At 41.9% G+C, this 24,155-nt stretch overlaps 1 protein-coding gene across 6 annotated transcripts in view; it reads right to left on the reverse strand.

Annotated features, from left to right (window-relative positions):
• RALGAPA1 (Ral GTPase activating protein catalytic subunit alpha 1) overlaps positions 1-24,155 on the reverse strand; it is a 240,622-nt gene that overhangs the window by 153,755 nt on the left and 62,712 nt on the right. For 4 of the 6 annotated variants that reach the window (XM_038407488.2, XM_038407484.2, XM_038407486.2 and 1 more), the window contains exon 17: positions 17,688-17,828. The exons of the other annotated variants lie outside the window; for them this stretch is intronic. In XM_038407488.2, coding sequence (XP_038263416.1) covers positions 17,688-17,828 — 141 coding nt within the window. The remainder of the gene's footprint in view (positions 1-17,687; positions 17,829-24,155) is intronic. 6 annotated transcript variants of the gene reach the window in all.

The following is a 24,155-nucleotide window of genomic DNA, read 5'->3' on the forward strand; positions in this document are numbered from 1 at the left end:
CGTACCAGTCCCCGGGATCCAGGGAGGGGATGATGGAGGCCAGGGAGACCATGCGGAACTTGAGTTCCACCATGAACTGGTTCAGACCTCGCAGGTTCAGGATGGACCTGAGTCTCACTTTGGCCTTCGGGGTAAGAAAATAAAAGGAGTAATACCCCTTGCCCATGAACTCCTTGGGCACCACCTCTATTGCTTCTAGTCCTAGGAGCCGCCCCACCTCCTGCTTGAGCAGAGCTTCGTGCGAGGGGTCCCCCAAGAGGGACAGGAGTTGGGGGTGGTTGGGCGGAGAGGAAGTAAACTGGAGGGTGTAACCCCAGGAGATGGTGTTGAGGACCCATCGGTCCGAGGTTAGCCACGACCATTCCGGGAGGAAAGCACACAACTGGTTGGAGAAGGGTAGCTTTATTGGGGGTTTCAGAGTAGCAGCCGTGTTAGTCTGTATTCGCAAAAAGAAAAGGAGTACCCGCGGCACCTTAGAGACGAAAGCTTATGCTCTAATAAATTTGTTAGTCTCTAAGGTGCCACGGGTACTCCTTTTCTTTTTATTGGGGGTGGATCCCTGCTGAGGGCTGGCGGGCTGCCCATGAGCATCCCATCAAAAATGCTTCTTTCCCGCCTGCTTGCCCTTGGAGGACCCAGGCTAGGGGGCAGGCCGAGACTGCCTCTGAGGGCATCTCTTATAGTCCCACTTCTTCTTATGGGTGGCCTCGTACTTCGGGAGGGTGGCCTGGGCAGGAGTCTGCTGCGGCTTGAACTTAGGTTTTGCCAGAGCCGGGACATAGAGGCCCAGAGTCTGGAGGGTCGTGCGGAAGTCCTTCATGCCATGCAGCCTTGTATCTGTTTCCTCCGCAAACAGAGCCTTCCCATCAAATGGGAGATCCTGCATGGAAGACTGCGCCTCGCTGGACAGCCCGGAGAGCAGGAACCATGACGCCTGTCTCACGGACACCATGGAGGCCATTGATCATGCAGCCAAGGCTGCCTGCAGGGATGCCCTAGCGGCTGCTACCTCTTCCTCCACTAGTGCCCTGAACTCCTTCCTATTGCGCTCCTGGAGGGAGTCCTCAAACTTGGGCAGAGAGCCCCACAGATTGAATTCGTACTGGCCCAGGAGAGCCTGATGGTTTGCCAGTTGTAACTGGAAGCTTGAAGACTAATAAATTGTCCTTCTGAAAGAGTCCAGTCTCCGAGAGTCTTTGTTCTTTGGGGTCTGGACTGGCTGACCCTGCCGTTCCCTATGGTTGACTTACTCGACCACCAGGGAGTTGGGCGCCGGGTGGGTATACAGGTACTCATGTCCCTTAGTGGGTACAAAGTACTTGTGTTCCGCTTTTTAAAAATGGGGGCCAAAGAGGCCAGTGTTTGCTACGGGGCCCTTGAAATCTTAGCCACCCCTTCATGGAGAGGGAAGACCACCCTGTCCGATGCCGATGGGGACAACAAGTTAAACAGTGAGTCTGAGGATTCCTCCATCTCCTTGGCTTGGAGGCTTGCTGCCACCCTCTTTAAGAGTTCTTGGTAGGCCCTGAAGTCCTCCTGTGGAGTGGAGAGGGGCGGAGCCGAAATCACCTCCTCCAGGCAGGGCGAGGAGGTGGGTGCGATGCTGTGGGTGTTGGCCGGCACCGGTTGGACTCTGGGCATGGTGCCAAGGACGTACATCCCACTGACTCCTTTCTCAGGAGTCTGGAGAGGGAGGCCGATGGTGCTTCTGATGCTTCGGCCACCGAGCGAGCTCCCACCGGGGGCTGCGCCAGAGGTCACGGTGCCCACTGGTACCATTGGGCTGGCCACGATGCTCGGTGCCACTGCACCTGCTATGGCACCGGGGGGGCCGGCTGTTCGGGTTGGCTGGCCTGGCCCATTGAAAGACGGTTAGAAATAGAAAGCGGGCTAGCATAAGATCTGCTGCTATCTCTGGACCGGGAGGAGCGGCGGTACTGGGATCTATGGTGGCCATGGGACCGCGATATCGACATGGAGGACCAGTACAGACGGTAACAGGTGCTCCGCGAACAGCCTCCACGGGCGGACCTGCGACGGCGAGATTCTGGCAATCGATGTGCAGGGCTGCAGTGCCTTGGCAGAGACTTGGAGCGGGAGTCCGAGTGGGAACAGCATCAACGACCGTGCCGTGACTGACTGTGGTACCCTCTCCAAGACGAGGACCATTGGTGATGTCCACCGCGGCCCCATCGATATTCGTTCCTTGAGGACAAGCAGCGCCGAGAGTCCCGGCCGGACAGAACCGAGCCAGACAGTCTAGTCTGCGTCGAGGGCAATCCACATGGACTCTGCCTCAAGTGGTCACTGGGCGGTGAATGGCGTTGGGAACGTTCCCTCAACCGAGACCAGTATTGGGCCTGAGACGACTGCCGAGATCGCAACAGCAGCTTGCCTATGGAATGTGGGGCCGATATTGGCAGCGCTCCGGGCACTGGCATGGTCCCTTTCTCTTTTGGTCCGAGGCTTAAACGACTTGCAAATCTTGCACCTTTCGCTGATATGGCTTTCTCCCGAACAGTGCAAACACTTCTTGGCATAGAACACCTTCCAGATCCACACGACTAAACAGCTAACTAACTACAGATACTAACACTGAACGATGAACAGTTCTGGGGACGAGCTACAGCAAAGCTGGAGCAGAGCAGTTCCGATGCACCTTCACTGGTGGCAAGAAGGAACTGAGGGTGGGGGGAGTGCACAGCTCCCCTTATACCATGCCAGGCAGGCACCACTCCAGCCTTCGCGGGGGGCATTCCCCCCTACGGGTACTGCTATGGGAAAAACTTCCAGCACTGGTGCACATGGCAAGCAGGCACACCTATTGCGGAATACACATGAGCAATCACTTGAAGAAGTTACCTTACAAACCTCCAGTTTAAGGAGCTTGTATGCAGAACAATTTAACCTTTGAGCTGAAATTTCTTGTTTGTTATTCAACCACAGGTGAACATTTTGGAGAAGTTAGATACACTTCCATGTAGCCATTTCTGAGATATACGAGTGTGTCCATTCGTGGGGTGGTGCTGGTGGAAAAAGAAAATAGGTATTTTCATGCTAAAAGTAATTGCGGGGGAGGGAGGGAGAAGAGGGTATGGTTGTGATAAATTTGTTTTTATTAAAAAAAAATTCTACCATGGGCTTAATATTTTGGGGCAGATCTAGAAGCCACTGACGTCAATGGGCATCTTCAATTACTTCAATGGATTTTGGATTAGGCAATTAATGAGGACAAGCAGGGGGCAAATTAGAAAAAGGTTTATTGGTACTCATCCAAGCTCTGCTCTGTCCACAAAATAAGCTGCACCCACTTGAGTGATTAAAATGAGATTCCCCTCACAGCAGAGAGTGCAGTTCTTCATAATATGCTCACCATACTTCTTTCTTCCCCACTTTTATTAGCAGTGCATTAGTTAATGATAATAAAAATATCAACAATTTTAAGTACCCGAGTTAACACCTTATTGAGATGAAGCAATGGTCTCAAGTTTCAGTGGGGGAGGTGTAGGTTGGATGTTAAGAAAAACTGTTTCACTAGGAGGGTGGTGAAGCACTGGAATGGGTTATCAAGGGAGGAGATGGACTCTCCATCCTTTAAGGTTTTTAAGGCCCAGCTTGACAAAGCCCTGGCTGGGATGATTTAGTTGGGGATTGGTCCTGCTTTGAGCTGGGGGTTGGACTGGATGTCCTCCTGAGATCTCTTCGAACCCAAATCTTCTATGATTCTATGTTCAGAAACACAAAGTTATGGTTTGCTCAGCATCTGTAATTCATCCTTGTTGCACACTGGCAAATTCGCTTTTGGACACTTTATTTGGGGGAGGGGGGCGTGTTTCTTTTTAATTGCATTGCAGAAACACCTACTTGGGCTTTGAATCAAGTGGTATACAAAACGTACACAAAAATACAGGTTTAACCCTTCAGGACTGACCCGTTCCTAAGATTCTGAGAGGAGGGTGTTGCAGGACAGGGAGAGTCTGTAGTTAGGCAAAGGAAGGAAAGGCTGCAACTCAGGGCTCTTAGATGCGCCAATCCGACCCAATCACATCTCTCCTTCCTCTGACCTCCCTATCCCCATCAGCTGGGCCCACTCATTGCTTCATGCCGAGAGACAGGACAAGACTACTTCATAGCAGTTGGTGGGGAACATGACGGAATAGGCACATAGCCAAGCTCAGAGATCAAATGGCAAAAAGCAGCAGATGGGCAAAAAGCATATTTTCCACATAAATTTACGGGGAGAGGTCCAGCTTCAATATCTGCAGAAGGGCCACAGAAGTCAGGGAAGGCTTGTTCAGAGGGTGGAGAGAAAGAAGTAGATTTTTTGGCTCTCATCATCTTAGAGCTCTTAAAGACAAATATTTTCATTCTGAAGGTTTCTAGGATTGACTGTATTATATGTAAGAAAATATAAAACGTTTGCAGAGATAGGGTTGAATTATAGTCACAGTTTATAAAAAATAGATTTGTCTACATTTCAATTCTCAGTCATAATATTGTTTCATCAGAGTTTTGCACTGAACGTGGAGGAAAGCTGTAAAGGCACAATATATCTCCCTCTGCTCCTCCCTACTCTCTCAATTTACTGCTTCCTTTGCCTCTTCATCCCAATCCTTGGAAAATTTCCCACTTCCTATTCAGTAAGCCTGTTCTCTGCCCAACACCTTAAAATCCATTTCTTCCAGGCATCTTTCCTTCCTTTGCTTCATCAATAACATTGCCTCACTCTCCCTTCTCTGAAGTGTCCTGTATGTTTTAGTTACCACAGTGTGTCCCAAATGGTTATGGAGCCATATACAATTTTAAAAGATTCTAATTTAAAAAGTTTCTTTGATAGAAGACTGCAGATATGCCTCCAAAGAAAGTAGACTGTAATAATCACATTTCTACCTACAAGGATCAATTTGCAAATCCTCATTTTTATTTTGTGGATTAAATTTGGAAAGTTTACTGCTAGTCTACTCATGGAGCTACAGCACAATTTAGAAGCACCTGAAAGGTGTAGAAATGACAGACTTGTATTCAATAACTACAACCATAGTAAAAAAAAAAAGTGTCCTATATGTATAATACAGAGTAAATTCGAGATTCAGATGTTCAGTTTTTGCCACAAGTCTGTCAGCTGACTGACTTTCAAAGAGAAATATCACATTTTCCCCCACCAGAAAAAGTGAGATCTCAGACGCTGGATTGGAGCCAGTCATTTTCTTTCTGAAAGCTAATGCATTACAGTGCACATGCAGCGAAGGTTTTGGAAGAATTTCTTTCTTTTGAGCCTTCTTAACTAGTGAACTTTGGCTGGTGGTCAACAACTTTTTTCCTTAAGTGTGGATTTTCAAAGGAATCAAAGTGAGTTGGGTGGCTAATTCCCACACAATATGAATAGGATTGGCACCCAATTTCCTTAGAGTCCTTTGAAAATCTTAAACTCAAACTCCGGTGGTGCTGAAAGCCAGTTTTGATAAAAAGATTACTAACATTCTAATATGCACCCTTGTGAACAAGGGGACAGAGGAGCTGTCACAGCCAATTTAGCCAGTCTCACCTTCTGTTATGTAGAAGTAAGGCATGGCGGACAGCCAGATCAGGCCCTGATTGCTCCTCCACTCTGTGCTCAGGCATTTGGGCAAGGAAAGTCCAGAGAAAAAGATGGTCACATGCAATTGAGCTGACATCCAAAGAATGCAGAGATATCAGAAATGTCTGGGCTATTTGGGAGCAATCATGATGACCCATACTCTGTCATGCTTCATCCATCTCAGTTCTCATAGTAAGAGTGGGATGGGTGGAGAGTGGTACATCAGCTGCCCTGATGCAGTAGAAATGGCTTCCCTTTGGGGCCTTTACTCTGGGTTTCCCTAAAGCAATAGGTACTACATTTTGTGTTGTCCTGAATTGTAAACAAGTCACATGTCAGGGTCCGCATTGCTGGAATGTCGATTGAACCAGACAGTTCTGTAGTTCCAATTCTTGATCCCCAGATAGGAATCTGCTGAGGCTGTCCACAAGCATATTGTGTATCCCTGAAAAGTGCACTGCTGATAGAATGATGTGGTGACTGATTCACCAATTTCACAGGTTGATGGCTGGTATGCAAATTGATGGCTGGATTGGATTTCATGCTGCCTTGCTTGTTGATATAGAATACTGCCATCATATTGTTTGACTGTACTTGAACATGTCCTGTTTTTATGTTCTTTTTATGGAAGAAACCTTTCTAAACATTTTGGACTTGTAAGCAGTCCTCAGTTTGTGACACTTGTAGAGTTCATACGTCTCATGCATGCTGTGTGTTCACCCAAATGAGTGCCCCATCTCAACAAGCAGGTTTCTGTGATGATTATTTTCTCACATGGAGGGGGAATGAATGGGAGTCCCATACACAGTTTGTAACTGTTTTTTCACCAATTTAGTGAGTCATGCTCTCTGGGGAATAGATTCATGTTTTTCCATGCTCTCTCTACTTGGGACATATACTATATTGAGCCAGACTTATAGGCTGTGAAGTTGAAGCCTTGAAAACATTGTTACATATGCACAGGCAGCCAAGTGGCTTAAGAGAGTAAGCTCTGCCGTCAACTCCGGAACTCCACTACGGTGAGAGGCGGAAGTGGAGTCGACGGGGCAGTGGCAGCCATCGATCCCACACTGTGAGGACGCGAAGTAAGTGATTCTAAGTCGATCTAAGATACATCGACTTCAGCTACGCTATTCTTGTAGCTGAAGTTGTGTATCTTAAATGGATCCCCACCTTGTGTAGACCAGGCCTAAGACATGACCCAACCAATGTGTGTGGCCTGGCATGAAGCTTTGCGAGTAGTGCCTTCATGATCAGGAGTCTGTCCTTTGGAAGATATGCCCTGACTGTGATAGAGTTCAGTGATGATAGAACTTTATCAGAGCATCTATGTGGGGACCAACATGGATTTCTTTGTTTACACAGATGCCCGGTGATTGCAGCAGCTTGAGAAGAGCTGTTGTTGCTGAATGGACTTCTTGATGAGATCTTCCTGTCAACAGCCAATCACTGAGGTATGGAAAGATAGAAATTCTGTTGTGTTGGAGGTGAGCTGCCATGACTGACATCATCTTTGTAAACACCCTTGGGGTTGTAAGAAATACAAAAGAAGCACCTTGTAGGGATAGTGTTTTGAACCTATGGTGACCCTGAGAAATGTCTTGTATGCTGGGTTGATATCTATATAAAAATAGGGCTCTCATGTTGAGAACAGTGAACCAATCTCCTTTGTTTAATAAGAGAATTGTTGCTCCCAACAATCCCATTCCGAAATGTACTGCTCGAATGTAGACAGTGAGTCACCATAGATTTAAGATCAGTTTCCATTCTCCCCTTTTTGGGGGGGGGGGAGAAGAGGGGAAATCAGGAAGTATCTTGAATAGAACCCTTTTCCTTGTTATTGAGGAGGAGTGTATGGCTCCCAGATGCAGAAGGAACCTTTTTCTGAATGAGCATCTCGTCATGTCATTGGTCCCTGAAGAGAAACAGGGCTGGACATTGTGAAGGGGGAAGGAAGAGGAACTGTATCACGTATCCCGCATGAACAATGTCGAGGACCCATCTGTTGGATGTCTGATCCACCAGTTGTTGAAGAAATAGATTAGATGGCCTCCAAATTGGGTATAGGAAGACAAGTTTAGCAGCAGACTTGGTTCACAGCTCTACACAATCTTGCCATAGTTGTTTCCTTACAGATGGCTGGGTTCCAAAGGTGAAAGCAAGAGGAGCAGCCTGTCTAGTTCTTTGCAGCCTCTGACACTGCCTTGGAGGCTCATAAGTTCTGTGGTGGAAAAATAGTTGGGAAATAGATCTTTGCTTGTATGGTTGCAGCCTACGGAACTCTCTCTTGGATGCTGGTGTATAAACCCCAAGCAAACAGTGAGTACCTACTGTTATTCACACCTTCTTGTGAACTGTTTGAAACGGGCCATCCTGATTATCACTACAAAAATTTTTTTTCTCCTGCTGATAACAGCCCACCTTAATTGATTGGTCTCGTTAAGAGTTGGCATGGCAACCCCCATTTTTTCATGTTCTCTGTATATATCTATAGCTATATATCTTCCTACTGTATTTTCCGCTGCATGCATCTGATGAAGGTGGCTTTAGCCCACAAAAGCTTATGCTCAAATAAATTTGTTAGTCTCTAAGATGCCACAAGTACTCCTCGTTCTTTCTGCTGATACAGACTACCACTCTGAAACCTATAATTTTTTTTGCTAAGCGTAGGGACTTCTGTCTTCTCACTAATGGGACTGCTCTCCACAAAGCCCTCTACCTGGATTGGACCTCTCCCAGGAACCCAGAGGACTGAAGCCACAATGCTCTCCCCATGATCACTGCCGTGGCCATTGAATGGGATACTGTGTCAGCTACAGCAAGTGCAGTCTGAGGTGATGATCTCGCAATCAGCTTTTCTTCCTCGATAAGCGTTTCAAACTGTCCACTAAATTCCTGTTGGAGTTGATCTGAAATTCTGTGAATTTGTTATAGTTCACAAATTTGAATTTGGCCATTCTGATAGTTTGCTATTCTGAATTGCAGGCTAGTGGAGGAAAAGACTTTTCTACTGAACAAGTCCAAATGCTTAGCCTCTTTATCAGAAGGGGTTAATTTTGGCTGGCGTCTGTTCCTTTCTGGTCCACCAAATTTTGGAGTCGAGTGAGTAAATAAAAATTCTGCTCCCTTGGCACCAATATTCATGCTTTCCGAGATCTAAAGGAAGCCCATTAGATTCTGGACTCTCAACACCAGGACTGCATTGGCATGTTGGTGGAGGAGATGATATCCTTTCACCAATGTCTGAGTCATCAGATAAAAAAAGTTGGATTATGTTCCATGAGCGGTGCTGATGGTTCTGTATGCTTCATAGTATTTCTTCTCGTAAAGTGTACCAGAGACCAAATCCCTGCATACACTGACAATACTGTTGGTTTAGCCACACCTTGATTAGTAGAAGGTCTGATAGAAGGACTTCCCCCATTGTGCCACTCCTGGACAGATGAAGTCAGAATGTCTCTAGAGATGGTAGGGCCTGAAAGAATGGGCAAAACTTAGAATCCTGCACAATGAGGATGTCTTGCTGAGCACTGTATTTTTCTCTCAATGAGGGGGGAAAATGAATGCTCCTCTCCGTCTGCACCATCAGTCAGGTTAATGAGAGCTCTTGGCAACGAGGACTCCTAAGTCAAAAATCCTGGTACCATCTGTGCTGGCTATGGCCAATACTCTTCTTTCAATGGTGCCTTGGACAGTAGCAGGGTAGCCGATGGTGCCAGTTTCAAAGCAGTCTTGCTTTTCAGAGCCAGGGTTTTAGCGCTATGCTCTGAAAGAGTGCTGTGGTACCATCCCCAAGGACTTATAAAAAGGGCTTTCCTTCTTAGGAGAGAGCTCAGATGGAGATTTATCCCTCTTCTTATGATAGGATCTTCCCTCATGTTTCTGCTTAAGAGGCGGCGGAGGACTTATTCCCACCTTTCTTGGTAGCTGTAGTGTAGTCTACAGAGCCTGGTGGAGCACTCTGTGGCTCCTTAGCCCATTATACAAGGAGTTCTCCTGGGTCTGGTCCATTAGGACTCTCCTCAGTCATACTCATGTACCTTGCAGGTTCTTGGAGGAAAGGATTGGCAAATTGAGCTCTTGGAGTAAACATGAGCTTCTCCAATGGAGTAGACTGGTTGTGGTTGTCACTGAACTGGGAAGGAATAGCGACAAAAGATGTAGTTCTTAAAGCCTGGGATTCCGGGGGGGAATATCGCCAAATTTAGCAACACTGAACAACTACCTGTATAAGCTATTACCCTAAGGAAACTATCAAATATTTACAGATAAATCACTGAAGGAAGTAAGTGCTGGACCCTGGAGCATTCTGTTTCACACTATGGGCAGTAGAAAGGAACTGGAGAGGTGATCAGTCCATGCTGCCATTTATACCCTCGGTCTGAAACACCAGGAAGATGACTGTGCAGATGCGGAACAACAGCCATTGCTATAAAAAAAAAAATCTTCTGGTCTCAGATGCATTGAATGCATGCGCACTCCACAGTACAAATAGGGACCATTGCTCAAACAACACTCCACCTCCAATTTGGAAGACATTTGAAGGTGAGGCAAAAGAACAAGGAAGAAGCAGAGACAATATTACTGGTATGAGATGAGGGGGGACTGGAACCAGCTGACTGAAGCCTGTGAAGAGGTATAAAAACTGCCATCTGAGCACATAAACCCTAACAGAGGGGGCCTTCTTTGGTTGGGAGCCAAAGGTAACAAAACAGGGAGAAACTGTTCCTTAGCAGAAATAAGCTTTCCAGCTCACTGCTGATAATGTAAGCTAGGTCCCCCAGCTCTGGGGTCAGAATCAGAGTCAATGCCGGGGGGTGGATAGACTGACCAAATGTTTGGTATGGCTACTGGCTCCAGTGCCCACTCAACTGCAAAAATGGTATCTCTTGTGGTTTTAGTCATCTGCAACTCTCCCCCTACTGAATTTACCATTATAAGGCTCTCTCAGTAGATATTGTAGTTGCCTAATCTAGTCAAATACTCCCCATACTTGCAGTATATGGCATTTGCCACATGCACCTGGGTTGGCAGTTTTAGAGGCATGGAAGAATGCTCATGGTATGGAACTCAAGGACAGAGAGAAGCAGTGGCCAGGTAGTGAAGGCAGACAATGAGCTTTCAACACAGGTTTATGTATAGCTGTACTTTCCAATCCAGTTCAATTGGCTCTGGTTACACCATTGGGTAGTTTTCTCCCACAGCGTTAGAAACCTATACCAAGGCCTATGACGATATTTTATGTCAGTAAATCTGAAGCCCACATCGGATCGCCCTCACATGGTAGAAATTAGAACAAGTGCGGTTCTTAGGAAAGGTTTTGAGTCCCTGACAGTCCAATCTAATACAAAAATAGGGGATCTTACCTTTAGGAAAATTTATTCACCATCTACCCTGAACAAAGGGGCAATCATGAAAGCAGTATTTTTCTATCTTATCTAGCTGTGCACTCTGAAATGTATTCAGTCTTATGAACATGCTAAGGATTTGGAACAAGCACATGTGAAAAGAATACTAAAAGAAAAAAAATGTAATGGGATGTGAAATCCTTGTTCACTCAGATTATCTTTAAATTTTGGCCTCTATTCATTGCTATTACTTACCATAACATGGACCTGCTAATATATTTGTTTTCTGTAAGACCTTACAAAAAATTAAGGTTTTATGAAGAGTGAGCCATTAAAATACAACCTCTATCAGATTCTTTCCAAGAGTATTAAAGAATTAGCAACCCTAGTGGGAGAACAGTTCAGGGATGGTAAGATGCTCTTCTACATGGACTGGCTGTAGTCAATAGCCTAAACTGACAGAACGCAGAAGGTTAATGGTATTGGTCTGGGCATCTATGCTGCAACATTAAAGTTTAACATCCTCTCAAGAGCAGGCCAAGTTGCTGCTTCCTTATCTTATCAGGTAGAGATTTAGAGCTTTCATGCCAGATTTTAAATGTGGAGCCCATTCAGGTTACCAGTTCTCTGCCCTTGATCACTAGAAACATTATGTTGGACATATAAATTGCCACAAACGTTCAAATATTATCAGAATCTAGAATTTTACTTGGTTCTTGGAGAAAATTGATCTGCCAGGTGATTAGACAGAACCCTCTGGTATCCACCAAACTTGCCACCATCCCACTGCCTGATGTTCCTGAATGCAAGGCTAGAGCCTGACAACATGGAACCTTAGAGCCCAACAGAATAACCCTTAAGAACATGGATGCTTGTAAAACAAGGACAGAAGGAGCATCAAGAATTCTCCACCATTCATCATATTATATCAAGCAAGCAGAAATGTGATTTAATAAAGCTGCAGCTCATGGCCACTATAAAGGGGTGTCTGTCTTTTCATTATAAGAGTGTTGCAGAAGGAACTACATTTTTTATAGTTTTCTGATAGACATTAATTTCTCTTGCTCCCCACTTCATGCTAGGAGATAGGAGCAGGTATCCTCATAGCAGCTGGAGCACACAACAGAAAAGGCATAAATCCAGGAGGATTATCTTTCAGTGAACTAACTCAGGTCAAATGGTGACCTGCACTACATGAAGATGGTGTAAGGATACGAGGGGGCATATTGTGCCCCCTTATGCCCGGGTACCAGCTATCTGCATCACAGATAGCAGCACTGCAACTAATACAGTCTCCATAAAACTGCTCCAACTACCTCTAAACAAGTGGAAAGAAAGGTGCTGGAAGTGTGGAGCCTTGACTCACTGAGTCGCAGCTTCCCTCTCAGGCTGTTATGGGCATTGCTTGCCCTAACAGAGGCTTACTGGGAGAAGCACGATTGAGCTCTCAATAGCTTCAAATGAACTAATTTTATGGAGTACAAAGTATAATGAATACTTACTCACTGGGTGTATTTGGAAAAAAAAAGTAGAAAAATGCTTATCTTAAATATTAGGTTTCAGAGTAGCAGCCGTGTTAGTCTGTATTCGCAAAAAGAAAAGGAGTACCCGTGGCACCTTAGAGACTAACAAATTTATTAGAGCATAAGCTTTCGTGAGCTACAGCTCACTTCATCGGATGCATTTGGTGGAAAAAGCAGAGGAGAGATTTATATACACACACACACAGAGAACATGAAACAATGGGTTTATCATACACACTGTAAGGAGAGTGATCACTTAAGATAAGCCATCACCAGCAGCAGCGGGGGGGAAAAGAGGAAAACCTTTCATGGTGACAAGCAAGGTAGGCTAATTCCAGCAGTTAACAAGAATATCAGAGGAACAGTGGGGGGGGGAGGGAGAAATACCATGGGGAAATAGTTTTACTTTGTGTAATGACTCATCCATTCCCAGTCTCTATTCAAGCCTAAGTTAATTGTATCCAGTTTGCAAATTAATTCCAATTCAGCAGTCTCTCGTTGGAGTCTGTTTTTAAAGCTTTTTTGTTGAAGTATAGCCACTCTTAGGTCTGTGATCGAGTGACCAGAGAGATTGAAGTGTTCTCCAACTGGTTTTTGAATGTTATAATTCTTGACGTCTGATTTGTGTCCATTCATTCTTTTACGTAGAGACTGTCCAGTTTGGCCAATGTACATGGCAGAGGGGCATTGCTGGCACATGATGGCATATATCACATTGGTAGATGCGCAGGTGAACGAGCCTCTGATAGTGTGGCTGATGTGATTAGGCCCTATGATGGTATCCCCTGAATAGATATGTGGACAGAGTTGGCAACGGGCTTTGTTGCAAGGATAGGTTCCTGGGTTAGTGGTTCTGTTGTGTGGTGTGGGGTTGCTGGTGAGTATTTGCTTCAGATTGGGGGGCTGTCTGTAAGCAAGGTCAGTAGGTTTCCGATATAGGGTGGTTTATGTGACCATCGCTTATTAGCACCGTAGTGTCCAGGAAGTGGATCTACAGGCCCAACAAAGAAAACAACAGAACGCCACTAGCCATCACCTTCAGCCCCCAACTAAAACCTCTCCAACGCATCATCAAGGATCTACAACCTATCCTGAAGGACAACCCATCACTCTCACAGATCTTGGGAGACAGACCAGTCCTTGCTTACAGACAGCCCCCCAATCTGAAGCAAATACTCACCAGCAACCACACACCACACAACAGAACCACTAACCCAGGAACCTATCCTTGCAACAAAGCCCGTTGCCAACTCTGTCCACATATCTATTCAGGGGATACCATCATAGGGCCTAATCACATCAGCCACACTATCAGAGGCTCGTTCACCTGCGCATCTACCAATGTGATATATGCCATCATGTGCCAGCAATGCCCCTCTGCCATGTACATTGGCCAAACTGGACAGTCTCTACGTAAAAGAATGAATGGACACAAATCAGACGTCAAGAATTATAACATTCAAAAACCAGTTGGAGAACACTTCAATCTCTCTGGTCACTCGATCACAGACCTAAGAGTGGCTATACTTCAACAAAAAAGCTTCAAAAACAGACTCCAACGAGAGACTGCTGAATTGGAATTAATTTGCAAACTGGATACAATTAACTTAGGCTTGAATAGAGATTGGGAATGGATGAGTCATTACACAAAGTAAAACTATTTCCCCATGGTATTTCTCTCCCCCCCCCCCCACTGTTCCTCTGATATTCTTGTTAACTGCTGGAATTAGCCTACCTTGCTTGTCACCATGAAAGGTTTTCCTCTTTTCCCCCCCGCTGCTGCTGGTGATGGCTTATCTTAAGTGATCACTCTCCTTACAGTGTGTATGATAAACCCATTGTTTCATGTTCTCTGTGTGTGTGTATATAAATCTCTCCTCTGCTTTTTCCACCAAATGCATCCGATGAAGTGAGCTGTAGCTCACGAAAGCTTATGCTCTAATAAATTTGTTAGTCTCTAAGGTGCCACGGGTACTCCTTTTCTTAAATATTAGATGATTTCAAGATAATTATAATTGCACTTATTACTTTCAGACCAAAGGAAATGTCCTTTTAAAGCAAGAGGCCCACTGCAGAAAAAAGATTTTTCAAAGTAATATTTTTAGAAAATGCAGTCTCCAGTTCTGAGCTATTAAAGGAATTCAGTAATCAGTTTTCAAATTCATAACTCCTAAGAATGTGTAGGAGGCAAATTAGCAGCCTTCATTCTCTGATAGCAGCTAATAACTTTTGAGTGGGTCCTTCCATTATGGGGAATAGCATTCAGCATATTTTTTCCTTTCCTTTTTAAATGACCTCTCAAATGCTATACACCACAAAACAGAATCCAGAAGGTGTAATTTTTTCTCAGTGCAATTCAAGATGTATTATCAGAGACAGGGAGGTAAAAACCTTCTTTTTCCCTTTTTAAATACCAAGACTGATCTACAGTGATTTCTGTTCATTGAATTAAAACAACAAAACCCAAGGTATTCCAAGCCCATGTTAGTCACTTTAGAGCAGGGGTGGGGCAAACTTTTTGCCCTAACGGCCACATCGGGGTTCTGAAACTGTATGGAGGGCTGGGTAGGGAAGGCTGTGCCTCCCCAAACAGCCTGGTCTCTGCCCCCACTCCCTATCCACACCCTCCCACTTCCCACCCCCGACTGCCCCCCAGAACTCCCGACCCATGTAATCCCACCCCCGCTCCTTGTGCCCTGACCGCCCCCTCCCAGGACCCTCTGTCCCTAACCGCCTCCTGGGACCCCTTGTCCCTTATCCAACGCCCCTGCTCCCCGCCTCCTTACCATACTGCTTAGAGCACCAGGACTGACAGTCACGCTGCCCAGCCAGATCCAGCCATGCTGCCGCACAGTCTAGAGCACCAGGGCAGACTGGCGGCTCTTGCAGCCGCACTGTCCAGCAGGAGCTTGCAGCCCTGCCACCCAGAGTGCGGGCGGCACAGAGAGCTGAAGCTGCGTGGGTGGGGGGACAGCAGGGGAGGGGCTAGCCTCCCTGCCTGGGAGCTCAAGGGTAAGGCAGGACGGTCCCACGGGCCGGATGTGGCCTGCAGGCCATAGTTTGCCCACCTCTACTTTAGAGCCTCAGTTATTTTTGTGGGAGAGGAGGATGATATAGGAAAAAGTATCAATTGTTTTGAAATCAAAAAAGTGTTTTTTGTTTGATTTTAAGATGTATAGGCACTTTTAAGGATCTTTATCACTACATCACAGTCACTTCCACTGCTCTTTATTACATATGTATTCATGCATACAGTGTTTGGTGCTTCATCTACCAGTATACTGATGCTGTACTGAATGCATTTTATTCTTTACCAAGGAGAATATTTAATCAAGATTTACAGATTAAAAGATCAATATACATCAGAATAAGGCTACTACATGTCTTATAGTGCTAATTAATCTTCCTAATTCCATTCTACCCACTGGTGTATTTAGAAGCTCTTTTAGATTAGCCCAATCTTTCATGAAACAGATTTTAGAACAGTATGTTATTAGCAAGCAACATTGAGTCTATAACAAAAAATGTTACATTTAAATTCTGCACAAAAACCTCAATGCATTATTTTCACTCAAAACTCAAACACTAGGGTAAAACACCACAGTTGGGTTAAAAGGGAACACCAGGTGGGCACAAGACCCTACCATTAACTTTCTTCCTGTTCTAGAAACCTTAAATTCTCTAACCCCACTTTTTTTAGATCTACAACTGACAAAATAAATAAATAAATAAAAATAACAGTGCTTTCCTTTGTAAGAATCATATCTGTCCCAGAAGATTTGATTTTTATAAGCGGTTGATTCTTACAAGCAGAGTATAGGTTAGTACAGGGAATTATTTTTTCCCAGTGGTTTTGGTCACTATATGGCGCTTGATTCTTTTATCAGCTATTCTTATAAATGGGAGTACACTGGCACCATCTAGTTTTTAATCTATTTTCACCCACACATCTCAAAGCACTTTACAAAGAATGTTACAGATGGAGAAACTGAGGCACAGTGAGGCAAACTGACCTGCTCATGGTCACCTAGCAGACTAATGGCTGAGACAGGAAGCATCAATCCCAGTCCAGTTCTCTATCGACTACACCATATTGCCCCCCTAAAAAAACCCCCCCAAATTATCCAGAGACCCAAATCCAACCATTCTTTACACACAAAAGATTGCAGGATACGGTGGGTTGTGGATTTTAAAAAAAAAAAAAAAGGTTGAAATCCATTGTTCTAGTCCAACCTGCTTCCCAGAGTAGAATACCTTGGAATGTTGATAGGGTTAGCCAGGAATGCACATTTTAGAGGAAAGGTAACCAGTTGTCAGTTTGCTTCATGAAGACCTTGTTAGGCAGAGGATAATAAGGAGGTATGTTAGCGGAAAAGAAACCAACAGCTTAATGAAGGTACTTACAAAACAGCAGGAAAAAAACCTGACACATCTAGCACAACAGGCTAGTTACTTTTAAAATGTGTTTGTGATAATTCTAAATTTTACTTATTTGATGAAAAACTAAATACTTCAGAAGAAGCTATTGTCAAACTTCCAGCCAACCATCCTGCAGCACCAACCATGTTTTCAGAAAACTCCAGCTCTGTATAGAAAACATCCTCTTTAAAAACAAACAAAAAAACAAACAAACAAACTGTTTGGGGATTTCAAATTATGTATTTTCCACTTTTTATATATTTTAAAGGAGGAAGGCATACTGTAGAATATATTTTGCCATGCTACATGGCTTTTCTGAAGATAATCTCTTTATAGATATTCAATCACAAATTACTTTTCTATTACAGTTGCCATAATGTTGACAATACAATGTCTGTGGACAGCATGCTCAAAAACTCTTATGTTGAAAGACTGCCTATGGCAAGCCAATCAAACAATCTGTTCTTTTTCTTCTCCTTCCCCCTCCACCACAAATAAAGCTTTAGAGCAATTCTATCCCCCAGCCTATAGATGTTAAATTACCCTTGTTGAGTAAAATGAAAAAGCAGAAAAGTTCCATTATTTTCACATTAATAATAAAAATTGGCACAGCACTAACTTCTAACAGCTCCAGAATGGGTTGCAAATATAGCATGATATTTCACATAACTCAAAATGTTTATTCTTAATCTCTTCCCTTCTCCTCCCCCTGCCCCATAATATTTTACTTTGAAGAATTTATTGATTTAGCAAAATTTGAAAGCAGAAGAATTAAAAAAGTGATAAAGGGGGTGCAGAAATTAGCAGAGGTGGCACTACCTGAAAGCTCATCAGAAAGGGGAGTGAGAACAATATCAGGCAAGAAGGGTTTGGAAGTATGGATCAGAACAGGAGCACTTTTAGCACTGCGTATATAGGCCGATGGCAGAGCACATTCACCAATGGATCGGCTTCTCATGGCTTCAAAAAAGGAAAAGAAAGAAGTGGGGAAGGAAAAAAAAGAAGAGTGACTATAATGAAAGGCTTGTGTCACAGAAAAAGCAGCAGCAGAGAAAACAAAGAAAGGAAGAAAACTTTACAAATTAAAACATTTCAGCACGGCAGATATTGGCAGAGCTGTAAGAAAAAAAAATCAGTGGACACAAGACATTTTGAGTTTTAAACTTTTTATGTAAAGCAGCAATAATGCCTTTAGTCTAACAGTTACAATGATTTTCCATCCCAAACTGATAAACTAATTAAATAGCATTATTTTCCACTGCATCAGGGGTTGAAAAATCAGCAAGTTCAACACCATTCCAAAAACAATCCGAACTTGTGCAATTTCAATCTAAAAAGTAATTTACACTCTTACAGTTATATTTTCTAGATTAGCTTTAGTGTTGAACAAGAGTATCCAGATTTTGAAATAAACCAACAATTTTCAATTCAAGAATTTCCAATGGGTTTAAAATACTAAAAGAAAATTAATTTGTCAGAGATTCACAGTTTACACACAATACTACTAATAAAAAATACTAATAAATAGTTCACAAAAATCAAGTTGAAGTTCATTAACAATTTCTTATTTGTAGAGAAAATTTCAATAGTAAGTTCTGAACATAAATGGTTATTTGATAAATCTTCCCAGATATGAATACTTTCTTTCTTCAGTTTATTCAACTAGCCCAGTTCAATGACAAGTTCAAAGTTGAGAAACCAATTGAGTTGAAAAGGTTGAAAAGATTGTTTTCCACTTCCAATTTATGAATAAAAATGAGATGTGTTTTCCACTTCCAATTTATGAATAAAAATGAGGTGTGTGAAAGGAGATCTACTAGTTCTAAAATCTTCAAGGACATAGTGACCAGAAACAACCAGTTCAGTTCGCTAACTACAAATAAAATACTTCCTTTGTCTAATAAATTAGTTTTAAATGAAAAATGTGTTTGATACAAGGGAAAAGTAAGCTTATTTCCAGCTCATTTAGTTTGATTTTAGTTAACTAATAAACAATTTTGAATTGCAGTTTTTGTATATTCTTATTTTAATTCCAGTTTCCATCCAAATGCAGCTTGACACAAATCACAAGTAAAAATTAATCTAAAATCAGAAATATACCATTCAAGATTTTCTAACAATTTTAAAAAAATGCAAAAATTAAGAACCTCAATAAATGTGTTAGTCTTAAACAAATAAATAGATATAGATGTAGTGTTTCCTCCTGGTTATCAAAAGGTATCAAATTTAGTGTAAAAGCTGCATGTTTTAGTCACTAATCAACAAGTTTTATTGGATACCAGGTAACAAGAATCAACCACTCTTTAGAAAAATAACTAAAACTACAAATGCAAAACAAGATTAAAACAGATTATTTATATCAAGGATTCCTGTTGGTTGATTTTGAATTAGTCAATTAAATCACTTTGATTTAAGTCAATCCATCCTGTTTAGTGGGATTATTTATATAAGGGTTGCAAGACAGGAATTATATTTGCCATATTCCCAATAATCTTTTAATAGTTCCTTGGATAATATTGGTTTGTTTCCATTTTGCAGTATATCAGCAAGAACAGATACTACAATTTATTTCTGTCAGTATAACTAAATGATATAAAGATACAATTCATGATCTTCCAGTAGTTTTCTCCTTCACATTTTCATGATGGAAATCTTAATTAAATGATTTCAAAAACCACTATACACTGACATTTTTTTCCATGGGAATTTCACTGCTTTTTTTTTTTAAAAAAATAAAGCTTGATTAGTAAATACAATATCTATAGACTTGTTACTCAGTTGCATGCATCTTCAAAACATCTTGAAATAAAAGATGGGAGTTCTATTCTGCATGGGAATCAGAAGTACATGGAAGTGGTACAAGTTGGAATTAGTCACATCACACTTATCTCTCCAATTAAAGGGATGCCTCTAACATAGCAACATGCAGAAAAAAAATGGTGAGTCAATGTATGTGGAGCAGGAAACACAGGGACAAGTGGAGTGTAGAGATTATACAGTTCTAAAAGCACTTTGAAGAGAGTCTGGTAAGACATCTTTTAAATCAAAACAGTTTCTTATTAAACATAGGGCTTCTCTATACAAACATTTAACTGGAGGCAAGTTGGGGTATGAATCTCCTCTGCATCAGTCCACTATACACTAAGGGCTAGTCTACACTGGCAACATTAAAGCGCTAAACGTTAAAGAAAAACCACGAGGGGCGTAGCTACCAGCACTGGTGCACTGTCTACACTGGCACTTTACAGTGCTGAAACTTGCTGTGTGTGTGGGGGGGGGGGGGGAGGGAAGGGGAAGTGTGTTCACACCCCTGAGTGAGAAAGTTGCAGTGCTGTAAAGTGCCAGTGTAGGCAAGCCCTAAGTATTTGTTAGTGTCAGTTCGTTTGTGTACTTTGATCTAGTCCTGTTTCAAAGTCCTTGATAGATCAAAATGCACTAGGGAACTGTTAGTGCACATCATCAGGATCCATAAAGACAGACAGTGTATGGCAAGCTAGTGCGGGGTCAATTCACACAAACTCTGTGTTGTATAGACAAGCCCTCTGCTTATGAAAGAGAAACTGACTAGAAGTAGCTTTGCCGCAAAGTCTACAAGTAACCTTAAGTGCAAGGCTCCAGCTTCCTTTATTTTCAAAATCTACAGTATTAAAATATAGGCCATATTCTATTATTAGATACACAGCATGCATTATTGTGTATCTTAAAATAAATCAAATGAACATGGATATTAGAAGATTTTTTAAACTACAGAGCATGTACCTAACTTTTATTATAAGATACTAGACCTAACACAAATCTTAAAATGAAATGTTCCTTGTAATCAGGAGCTTGTCTCCTCAACTCAATGCCCTGGAATAGCATTTCACAGCCTTCTGAACATTCCAGCCCATTTGCAATTGAGATGATGGAAATTTAAACTGCCTTTCCAAGATAAAAATGCAAATCAATATTAAGACAACTGCCTATGAGGTGCTGTGAAATACATTAGCCAGTCTAGCTCAAAATTTTAAAATTATTTTAGTTTAAATAAGATGCGCTATATTAGTATCAACAGTCAAGTAAAGGGAGTCTTATTACCAGGATTTGAGGTTTTCAAATGAGTGAAGATTCTGCAGCAGCATTTTTTACAATAAGTTGTACCAGACAATTCTGAAAGTTCACAAGAAAAAAGTCTTGATTTTTTTCTCTGTCTAAATAGAGTAATAATAAAATTAAAATATTTATTCTCCTTCCATATCATGATTTGGGGGTGGGGGGGGGAGGGAGTAGAGGAGGTAAATGGATATGCCATACTTGCTGCTTTCATTGTATGCCTATTTTACCCTGACCTGTTGACTATTTGGGGCCACATTCTCACCTAAGATAGGTTTCAGAGTAGCAGCCGTGTTAGTCTGTATTCGCAAAAAGAAAAGGAGTACTTGTGGCACCTTAGAGACTAACAAATTTATTAGAGCATAAGCTTTCGTGGAAATGCATCCGATGAAGTGAGCTGTAGCTCACGAAAGCTTATGCTCTAATAAATTTGTTAGTCTCTAAGGTGCCACAAGTACTCCTTTTCTTTTCACCTAAGATAATCACAGGTTTCAGAGTAGCAGCCGTGTTAGTCTGTATTCGCAAAAAGAAAAGGAGTACTTGTGGCACCTTAGAGACTAACAAATTTATTAGAGCATAAGCTTTCGTGAGCTACAGCTCACTTCTGAGCTGTAGCTCACGAAAGCTTATGCTCTAATAAATTTGTTAGTCTCTAAGGTGCCACAAGTACTCCTTTTCTTTTCACCTAAGATATGCATCAGTAAATATCTCACATCATTCACTATTGTTCTTGCAGACATGTGTAGTGATTAGTGGATTTTTCATGTTATGATATACCTCTAGGATCAGAATCTGCTGCTTAGGCTACGAATCCTGGACTCTAGCCCAACAAAGATTTTTCAACCCATATGCATATAAAGTTAAAAGGCCCTTTTTGAAAAAATACTTTACATAAGATCAGGCTAATAAATATACACACTGCATATCAGAGAAGCTGTGAATTTTACTTGAGTCAAACATACACAAAAATTTGGTGTGCAACTAATAGGTGCTGGCATGAGGATGGGTCAAAACAGAGGTGACACAGACATACACAAAACATACAGATAGAAAAATAACCCCATCTTTTTCTTACCATAAAAATATTCGACATATACTTCCCCTACTCAAACATATAAGGAGTATATTACCAACAATCAAAGGAAATCTACTGTATATCGAAGACCAAACACAACATCTGAGTACTGACTCCATTCCAAACCTAAATTCAGGTCTGTTTGCAGAGTCAATATAGAATTTAAAGAGGATCTGATAGCCAAATACTGTGTATGAGTAGATATATTCTACCCCTGGACACCAAGATCTTACAATTACATCCATGGTCATAATCAATTTATGTTCCGTTTATTTCAAATAAGAAACCAAGCAATGCCTTCCTAGTACTTTAAGATATTAGCAATTGGTTAAGATCTTGGTCTCCCTCTCCTCACCTGATGAGAACTATGCTTATGAGGGAGAAGAAAATAAAGCACAGGATTAAAATATGGCAGGGTTCAATTACCTCACCAGAGCCAGCCTTACATATTTAGTGTGGGAAGGGGAACCTTGATGCTCTCAAACAAATTAATTGCTAGTGCTAGGCATTACCACCAGCCGCAGAAGTCTTTAAAGTTAACTCTGGCTACTAAAAATAATTAACTCTCTGTATTAAAAAACTGAAGAAGGAAACTCATTACATATTTTACTTAATTTATTGTATGTCATGTAGCACAGTAATAGTTTGATAAAGATGTGAATAGTTTGCATAAAAATTTAGTTAATATCGGAGTAAAATTTTTTAAATTATCTGAGTACTTATTCCAAACAAAGTAAATTGTAAATATGAGAAAAATTTAGTAGCCAAAAGGATTGGAGTATGTTACTGTAGATCACAAATGGACTGTTTATCACTTCTTAATTTTTTTTAAAACATAGGAATTTGGGGGGCTGGCTCTGGCACCTATTTTTGGGGTTTGCACCTTATAACTGTAATATTAGTGCTAGGACACCTGTGCACAGAAAATATATTTCCATGTAAGCATGAAGAGATTTATGATTTGTTTTAAAATGGTTATATTAATAAAAAAAAGTGTCCTGTTAAGATTCTTTCTGTATTCTTTCTTTGCAATAGGATTGTTTGGAAGAGAAAAAAAAAAACAAACAAACAGATGATATGTTACAATGAGACTAAAATCAGATTGATTTGTAACTGATTAGTTCAATATATAGCTTAACCGGGATAAGTTTCAGTGATTTAGGAATGAAACCATACAACATCTACCTTTTGAAATGCTAATAATTAGAGACAGCAAAAATGTAACAGGATCTTTAATTTGGTATCACCTTGTTAAGGCACTTAAGGTTAACAGAAAACTCTCATACAAGGGTAATCACAAATGAACTAGAGAGAGAGAGACAATTACATTTTAAAAATCTGAACCATAAGGAAGAATACTTAGTCAAACTAGAAGTGGTCAACTTATCAGCATGAGAGATAGGAAATGCAGATTAGCGTTTGAATGCATGAGAAAGGCAGACATTTGAAGTTGTATTTAAGCTTTTTGGGGCAGAGAATGTGTCTTCCTATACATTTGCACAATGGATCCCCAGCCCTGATGGAGGCTTTAGGTGCTACCATTAAACAAATAATCATAGAATCATCGAAATGTTGAGAGGTCATCTAGTCCAGTCCTGGTGCTGAGGTAGGACCAAGTATATGCTGACCATCTCTGTCAGGTGTTTGTGTAAGATGCTCTTAAAAACCTCTAACAGGGATTCCTACTCCAGTGCTCAACTACACTTTTAGTTAGAAAGTTTTTCCTAATATCTAACCCAAATCTCCTTTGCTGCAAATTAAGAACATTACTTCTTATCCTACCTTCACTGGACCGGAGAAAAACTGATCACTGTCCTCTTTGTAACAGCCCTTAACATATCTGAAGACTTATCAGGTCCCCCTCAGATTTCTTTTCTCATGATTAAACTAGTCCAATTTTTTTAAGCTTTCCGCATAGGTCACATTTTCTAAACTTTTTTTCTCCAATTTATCCACATCTTCCTTAAAAAGCGTGACACCCAAAACTGGACACAATATTCCAGGTGAAGATTCATCAGTGCCGAGCAAAAAGGGACAACTATCTCCTGCATCTGAAATGCAACACTCCTGTTCATACACCCCAGAATGTTAGCCTTTTTTACAACTGCATCACATTGTTG

The sequence above is a fragment of the Dermochelys coriacea genome, chromosome 6 (assembly GCF_009764565.3).
Source record: "Dermochelys coriacea isolate rDerCor1 chromosome 6, rDerCor1.pri.v4, whole genome shotgun sequence".
NCBI lineage: Eukaryota > Metazoa > Chordata > Testudines > Dermochelyidae > Dermochelys > Dermochelys coriacea.